This window comes from Petromyzon marinus, chromosome 73 (genome assembly GCF_048934315.1).
Source record: "Petromyzon marinus isolate PM22_M1 ecotype Great Lakes invasive population chromosome 73, UKy_Petmar_22M1.pri1.0, whole genome shotgun sequence".
NCBI lineage: Eukaryota > Metazoa > Chordata > Hyperoartia > Petromyzontiformes > Petromyzontidae > Petromyzon > Petromyzon marinus.
In genome coordinates this window covers 324,550-333,408 of record NC_133739.1, presented here as the reverse complement: position 1 = coordinate 333,408, position 8,859 = coordinate 324,550, and the positions used below count along the sequence as shown (strand labels likewise).

Sequence of the window (8,859 nt, the reverse complement as noted above, 5' to 3'; positions counted from 1 at the left end):
CGCCTCTTGACGTGATGACGTCACCGCGCAGACCACGGCCTCTGCGCGGTGACGTCACTCGATAGTTCACCGGCGGAGACGCTTGGGACACCTCTTGACGTGATGACGTCACCGCGCAGACCAACGGCCTCTACGCGGTGACGTCACTCGATAGTTCACCGGCGGAGACGCTTGGAACGCCTCTTGACGTGATGACGTCAACGCGCAGACCAACGGCCTCTGCGCGGTGACGTCACTCGAAAGTTCACTGGAGGAGACGCTTGGGATGCCTCTTGACGTGGTGACGTCACCGCGCAGAGGGCGTGGTCTGCGTGGTGACGTCACCGCGCTACCGAACCAACCCGCGGGTCTCGAATCAACCACGCGAGGTTTTCGCCGGCGCGGATTTCGTTCATTTTCGTTCCTTTTCGTTCCGTTCCGTTCCCTTCAAGGATCCTCCGATGGCGCTCGAGTCGACGGTGATTCAGGGCGAGATCCTCACCAAGGACCCCGAGAAACCCATCGACAGGGAAAAGGTAACGAGAGGCCTTCACCGCCACCCCGGGGCGTCCGCGGAGCCTACGGACTTTCCTAGCGGCCGGCGTCCGGCCCACTTCGGAAGACTCACCCCCTACCACCACCCCCCCCCCTCCTCCTCCGCCTCGTGGTTATAATTGTAAAAAAAAAATATAGAACGATACAAAATAACAGGGGTGGTGTTAAGATGTTACAACAACAATCTGTTTGTATGCTTCTTCAAGGAAGGTCGCTACATTAATCCACACCGCACACGCGGTTAACTTAGACGTGTAGCGGGCGAGCTGCTGCTGATGCGTGTAACTCTTTTGTCTTAAAGCAATGTGACCCATCACAAATAGTAGCTGCTCAAGCGAAGTGGCTCACAGAGACCCACAGAGACCCCTACTCATAGAGACCCCTACTCATAGAGACCCCTACTCATAGAGACCCACACAGACCCATAGAGACCCCTACTCGTAGAGACCCCTACTCATAGAGACCCACACAGACCCATAGAGACCCCTACTCATAGAGACCCCTACTCATAGAGACCCACACAGACCCACAGAGACCCATAGAGACCCACAGAGACCCATAGAGAGACCCACACAGAGACCCATAGAGACCCCTACTCATAGAGACCCACACAGACCCATAGAGACCCACACAGAGACCCATAGAGACCCACACAGAGACCCACACAGACACATAGAGACCCACAGAGACCCACACAGATCCACAGAGAGACCCATAGAGACCCCTACTCGAGACCCACACAGACCCACACAGAGACCCATAGAGACCCACACAGAGACCCATAGAGACCCACACAGAGACCCACACAGACACATAGAGATCCACAGAGACCCACACAGACCCACACAGAGACCCACAGAGACCCATAGAGACCCCTACTCGAGACCCACACAGAGACCCACAGACCCACAGAGACCCATAGAGACCCACACAGAGACCCACAGAGACCCATAGAGACCCCTACTCGAGACCCATACAGACCCACACAGAGACCCACTGAGACCCACACAGACCCACAGAGACCCACACACAGACCCACACAGACCCACAGAGACCCACACAGAGACCCACACAGACCCACAGAGACCCACACTCACAGAGACCCACAGAGACCCACAGAGACCCATACACACAGAGACCCACAGAGACCCACAGAGACCCACACAGACCCAAAGAGACCCATACTCATAGAGACCCATACAGACCCACACAGACCCACAGAGACCCATACTCATAGAGACCCACAGAGACCCATACTCATAGAGACCCACAGAGACCATTACTCATAAAGACCCACACAGACCCATAGAGACCCACAGAGACCCATACTCATAGAGACCCACAGAGACCCATACTCATAGAGACCCACAGAGACCCACAGAGACCCATACTCATAAAGACCCACAGAGACCCACAGAGACCCATAGAGACCCATACTCATAGAGACCCACACAGACTCTCAGAGACCCATACTCATAGACACCCACAGAGCCCCACACTAAAACTAAGTTATCATCAGCAGGTGTAAGACCCCGCTGAGCTGCTGTGTAGATATTCAATGGGGCCATCCATTCAGTCCGAACGCATGGATGGGGGGGGTTCACCCAAATGTGATCGCTTGCGTTTGGGGGGGGGGTCTTCTGACAATGTTCGCTTAGGAAACAGTGGGGGGCGGGGGGGTGGAGGGGTGAAGCCTCGATAATAATTTGTCTACATTGGCCTTCAACTGAGTTAGATGGTCCAGCGATGGACTAAGATTGCGATTTAAAATGAACAGAGCAACTAAATTAAGTGACGACGTTTCGCAGGCAACGCAGGCTTCCGTCTTCAGGTGGAACAGGTCGTTGGAGCGAGATGGCTGCGTCAAATCCCTGTGGGTCCCTGGTCCTTTCTGCGTGGATTGAACATCGGCCGATCTATAGGATTCGGCGGTGGGTTCGGTTGGGGGTGGGTTTTAAAAGTCCACGTGCCTACAGAGGGCGCCCCCCCCAATCAGGTAAACGAGCTGGCGGATCACGACTGACAGCGGCTCAACCACGTGGCTGATAGCATCATCAGCGTCGTCATCATCATCGCGACCTACTGTATCACAGGCAAGGGAGTTAACATCTCACCATCGAACCCACGCTGGCAGGGGAGTGCGACAGAGGTGGCCCCGGCCACCCCCTAGGTACACTCAGCCTCAAATGACTTACCCGGTGTCGCGGTGGTGGTGGTAGTGAACATCGCTAGCGCTGGGGGGGGAGAGACAAAGGCGGCCGGGCGTGGTTGCTGGCCACCCACCCCCTCTGTGTGTGCCACAGTGCCGCTAGCCTTCACAGCTGCTGCTGCTCGCTAACAGCACTTGCCCCTACAGCCTCCTAGAGGCTACACGGGGGATCTTTGTCTGTGTAGGTAGCTACTACTAACAGCACTTGCCCCTACAGCCTGTTAGAGGCTACACGGGGGATCTTTGTCTGTGTAGGTAGCTACTACTAACAGCACTTGCCCCTACAGTCTGTTAGAGGCTACACGGGGGATCTTTGTCTGTGTAGGTAGCTACTACTAACAGCACTTGCCCCTACAGCCTGCTAGAGGCTACACGGGGGATCTTTGTCTGTGTAGGTAGCTACTACTAACAGCACTTGCCCCTACAGCCTGCTAGAGGCTACACGGGGGATCTTTGTCTGTGTAGGTAGCTACTACTAACAGCACTTGCCCCTACAGCCTGCTAGAAGCTACACGGGGGATCTTTGTCTGTGTAGGTAGCTACTACTAACAGCACTTGCCCCTACAGTCTGCTAGAGGCTACCCAAGGGGATCTTTGTCTGTGTAGGTAGCTACTACTAACAGCACTTGCCCCTACAGCCTGTTAGAGGCTACACGGGGGATCTTTGTGTAGGTAGCTACTACTAACAGCACTTGCCCCTACAGCCTGTTAGAGGCTACACGGGGGATCTTTGTCTGTGTAGGTAGCTACTACTAACAGCACTTGCCCCTACAGTCTGTTAGAGGCTACACGGGGGATCTTTGTCTGTGTAGGTAGCTACTACTAACAGCACTTGCCCCTACAGCCTGCTAGAGGCTACACGGGGGAACTTTGTCTGTGTAGGTAGCTACTACTAACAGCACTTGCCCCTACAGCCTGTTAGAGGCTACACGGGGGATCTTTGTCTGTGTAGGTAGCTACTACTAACAGCACTTGCCCCTACAGCCTGCTAGAGGCTACCTGAGGGATCTTTGTCTGTGTAGGTAGCTACTACTAACAGCACTTGCCCCTCAGTCCGTTGCAGGCTACACGGAGGATCTTTGTCTGTGTAGGTAGCTACTACTAACAGCACTTGCCCCTACAGTCTGTTAGAGGCTACACGGGGGATCTTTGTCTGTGTAGGTAGCTACCACTAACAGCACTTGCCCCTACAGTCCGTTGCAGGCTACACGGAGGATCTTTGTTTTGTGTGTAGGTGTCTGTGTGTGTCTGTAACAACTACAGGGGCATCTCACTCCTAAGTGTGCCGGGAAAGGTCCTGGCAAGGATTTTTCAACATCGCATCGCCAGGCACGCTGAGGAGAGGCTTGCGGAGCCCCAATGCGGTTTCAGGAAAGGGCGGTCCTGCACAGATGCCATATTTTATGTCCGTCTGCTACAGCAGAGGTGTAGGGAATTCCAGCAAGACCTACATCTCTGCTTTATTGACCTGGTCAAGGCCTATGATACCATCAGTAGGCCTGGGCTCTGGGTTGTTCTTCGTGCTTTCGGAGTCCCTGACCCTCTGCTCACGATCATTAAGGACCTTCATGATGGTGAGCGGGCCCGGGTAAAACTACGTGGCCGGGAGTCAGAGCCATTCCCTGTACACCTTGGGGTGCGACAGGGATGTCCTCTGGCTCCCACATTATTTAACATCTCTTTTGACCACGTAGTTCGTAAAGCCTTCAATAGCTGTACCGGGGGAATCTCCATATGGTACAGATATAATGGGAGGCTGATCGATGCCCGGGTGCGGTCAAGGGATGGCTCCCTATTGCTCAACCACGTTATGTATGCCGATGATTTGGTAATAGCTGCTCATTCAGAGGAAGAGTTGGAGACGCTGCTGCTGAGACTGGAGCGTGCCACTAAGAGGTGGGGCCTTACCATCAGCCCCACCAAAACTAAGCACCTGCCTGGGTATTTTGTACCATCGGACACTCCACCCCCACAACTCCCAATCGGTGATGGGGCAGTTGTGGAGAGAGTGGAGAGTTTCCCATACCTGGGAAGTGTGCTTATGACCGGCTCCAGTTTAACAGCAGAGGTCTCACTCCGAATCAGTCGAGCGGCAATATCTTTTCATCGGTTGCGTAACGCTGTGTGGAAGCTACCTGGTCTGTCGCTCCGCACTAAACTTCAGGTCTTCTCGGCCACAGTCACTCCCTCCCTTCTCTACGCTTGCGAAACGTGGACCCCCCTAATGGAACATCTTCGCCGGTTAGAAACATTTAGGCTGGCCTGCCTACGATCCATCCTGGGTTTAACCAGACTGGATTGTGTGAGGAGCTCACAAATCCTTGAAAGATCTGGGCAAGGTCCCATCGGTGAGCTCCTCCGGCGGGCAAGGCTGCGATGGTTGGGTCATGTAGCCCGCATGCCCAGCCACCGCATGCTGAAACAGCTTTTGTTCGGCCGGATCGAGGGGGCTAAACGGGCGCGGCACGGGCTAGAGAAGAGATGGAGTGATGTGGTACAGGAGGACGTGGAGCTGAGTGGACTTGCCGATGACCGGTACCAGCGGTGTCAAGATCGGCCTCTGTGGAGGAGGCTCGTGAAGGACGCTACTGGGCAGTTGGAGGTAGTCGCCCTCCAACAACAACGGAGGGCGGAGGAGCGACGCTCACAACAACGAGCGGAGCGCCGGGTGGCTAAAGCACAGCAGGTTGGCACAGTAGGGGGCACAGGTGGTGCATCAGCCAGTCATCTTAGTCAGTCGACCCATGGCACCTGGGTCTGCCCCGTGACCTGCCAGCGAGCGTTCAACACTTCACGTGGCCTCAGGGTGCACATAGCCTGGCACAAGCGTCGTGGTGACGTCACCGCCACTTAGTGGCGAATGGCGGTCGTTGTTGTTGTGTAACTATATGTGTAACTGCGTGTGTAACTGTGTGTGTAACTGTGTGTGTATGTAACTGTGTGTAACTGTGTGTGTGTGTAGCTGTGTGTGTAACGGTGTGTGTAACTGTGTAACTGTGTGTGTGTAAGTGTGTAAGTGTAACTGTGTGTGTGTGTGTAACAGTGTGTAACTGTGTGTGTGTAACTGTGTGTGTGTGTAACTGTGTGTGTGTGTAACTGTGTGTGTGTGTAACTGTGTGTAACAGTGTGTAACTGTGTGTAACAGTGTGTAACTGTGTGTAAGTGTATAAGTGTGTGTAAGTGTATAAGTGTGTGTGTAACAGTGTGTGACTGTGTGTGTAACTATGTATGTGTAACAGTGTGTAACTGTGTAAGTGTGTAACTGTGTGTGTGTATAACAGTGTGTAACTGTGTGTAAGTATGTAACAGTGTGTATAACAGTGTGTAACTGTGTGTGTGTGTAACTGTGTGTGTAACAGTGTATGTAACAGTGTGTAACTGTGTGTGTGTGTGTAACAGTGTATATAACAGTGTGTGTAACAGTGTGTATAACTGTGTGTGTGTGTGTAACAGTGTATAAGTGTATATAACAGTGTGTGTAACTGTGTGTGTGTGTAACTGTGTGTGTGTGTGTAACTGTGTGTGTGTGTGTAACAGTGTATATAACAGTGTATATAACAGTGTGTGTAACAGTGTGTGTAACTGTGTGTGTGTGTGTAAGTGTGTGTGTGTAACAGTGTATAAGTGTATATAACAGTGTGTGTAACTGTGTGTGTGTGTGTGTAACTGTGTGTGTGTGTGTAACAGTGTATATAACAGTGTATATAACAGTGTGTATAACAGTGTGTGTAACTGTGTGTGTGTGTAAGTGTGTGTGTGTAACAGTGTATAAGTGTATATAACAGTGTATGAGTGTGTATATAACAGTGTGTGTAACTGTGTGTGTGTGTATATAACAGTGTATAAGTGTATATAACAGTGTATATAACAGTGTGTGTGTAACTGTGTGTGTGTGTATATAACAGTGTATAAGTGTATATAACAGTGTGTGTAACTGTGTGTGTGTGTATATAACAGTGTATAAGTGTATATAACAGTGTATATAACAGTGTGTGTGTAACTGTGTGTGTGTGTATATAACAGTGTATAAGTGTATATAACAGTGTATATAACAGTGTGTGTATGACTGTGTAAGTGTAACAGTGTATAACAGTGTGTAATAACTGTGTGTAACTGTGTGTGTGTGTAAGTGTGTGTGTGTAACAGTGTATAAGTGTATATAACAGTGTGTGTAACTGTGTGTGTGTGTGAGTGTAACAGTGTAACAGTGTATAACTGTGTGTATAACTGTGTGTGTGTAAGTGTGTAACAGTGTGTAACAGTGTGTAACTGTGTGTGTGTGTGCTAGACGTGCCCGCTGCTGCTGCGCGTCTTCACGTCTGACACGGGGCGCCATCACCGCTCGGAAGACTTCACCCGGGGCGGCACACCGCCTGCCGAGCTCCAAATCTACACCTGGTGGGCACTGGGCACTGGGGAGTGGGCACTGTGGAGGGGTACTGGGGAGTGGGCACTGTGGAGGGGCAGTGTGGAGGGGCAGTGTGGAGGGGCAGTGGGCACTGGGGAGTGGCAGTGGGCAGTGTGGAGGGGCAGTGTGGAGGGGCACTGAGCACTGGGTACTGGGCACTGGGCACTGGGCAGTGGGCACTGGGTACTGGGCACTGGGTACTGGGCACTGGGTACTGGGCACTGGGCACTGGGTACTGGGCACTGGGTACTGGGCACTGGGCACTGGGTACTGGGCACTGGGTACTGGGCACTGGGTACTGGGCACTGGGTACTGGGCAGTGGGCAGTGTGTGTGGACAGTGTGGTTATTGTTGTTGTTGATGTTGTGGTTGTTGTTAATGTTGTTGTTGTGGTGGTTGTTGTTGTTGATGTTGTGGTGGTGGTTATTGTTGTTGTTGATGTTGTGGTGGTGGTTATTGTTGTTGTTGATGTTGTGGTGGTTGTTGTTGTTGTTGTGGTGGTGGTTATTGTTGTTGTTGATGTTGTGGTGGTGGTTGTTGTTGTTGATGTTGTGGTGGTGGTTATTGTTGTTGTTGATGTTGTGGTGGTGGTTATTGTTGTTGTTGATGTTGTGGTGGTTGTTGTTGTTGTTGATGTTGTTATTGTTGTGGTGGTGGTGGTTGTTGTTGTTGTGGTGGTGGTTGTTGTTGGTGTTGTTGTTGGTGTTGTTGTTGGTGTTGTTGTTGGTGTTGTTGTTGGTTTTGTTGGTGTTGTTGTTGGTGTTGGTGTAGGTGTTGTTGTGGATGTTGATGTTGTGGTGGTGGTTATTGTTGTTGTTGATGTTGTCGTGGTTGTTGTTGTTGTTGTGGTTGTTGTTGATGTTGTTGTTGGTGTTGTTGTTGGTGTAAGTGTAGGCGTTGTTGTGGATGTTGATGTTGTGGTGGTGGTTGTTGATGTTGTGGTGGTTGTTGTTGTTGATGTTGTTGATGTTGTTGTTGTTGTGGTTGTTGATGTTGATGTTGTTGATGTTGTTGATGTTGATGTTGTTGATGTTGTTGTTGATGTTGTTGATGTTGTTGTTGATGTTGTTGATGTTGTTGTTGATGTGGTTGTTGATGTGGTTGTTGATGTTGTTGTTGATGTTGTTGATGTTGTTGTTGTGGTGGTTGTTGTTGATGTTGTTGTGGTGGTTGTTGTTGATGTTGTTGTGGTTGTTGTTGTTGATGTTGTTGTTGTTGATGTTGTTGTTGATGTTGTGGTTGTTGTTGTGGTTGTTGATGTTGTTGTTGTGGTGGTTGTTGTTGATGTTGTTGTGGTGGTTGTTGTTGATGTTGTGGTTGTTGTTGATGTTGTGGTTGTTGTTGATGTTGTGGTTGTTGTTGTTGATGTTGTTGTTGATGTTGTTGATGTTGTTGTTGATGTTGATGTTGTTGATGTGGTTGTTGTTGTTTATGTTGTTGATGTTGTTGTGGTTGTTGATGTTGTTGATGTTGTTGTTGTTGATGTTGTTGTGGTTGATGTTGTTGTTGTTGTTGATGTTGTTGATGTGGTTGTTGTTGTTTATGTTGTTGTTGTTGATGTTGTTGTGGTTGTTGTTGTTGATGTTGTTGTTGTTGTTGATGTTGTTGTTGTTGTTGCAGGCTAGACGCCACGCTACGTGAACTCACCGGCCTGGTGAAGGAGGTGAACCCGGAGACTCGCCGCAAGGGAACTCACTTCAGCTTCGCC

General features: G+C 50.6%; 1 protein-coding gene across 1 annotated transcript in view; it reads left to right on the top strand.

Moving 5' to 3' along the window:
* Nucleotides 1-294: 294 nt before the first annotated feature.
* The window catches only part of LOC116958180 (histone deacetylase complex subunit SAP18-like), a 17,323-nt gene continuing 8,758 nt past the window's right edge, over nucleotides 295-8,859 (top strand). The window contains exons 1-3 of the mRNA XM_032980678.2: nucleotides 295-515; nucleotides 7,032-7,141; nucleotides 8,772-8,859. The exon at nucleotides 8,772-8,859 is cut by the window's right edge and continues 35 nt beyond it. Of these exons, the coding sequence (XP_032836569.1) occupies nucleotides 441-515; nucleotides 7,032-7,141; nucleotides 8,772-8,859 (273 nt within the window). The 5' untranslated portion in view covers nucleotides 295-440. The remainder of the gene's footprint in view (nucleotides 516-7,031; nucleotides 7,142-8,771) is intronic.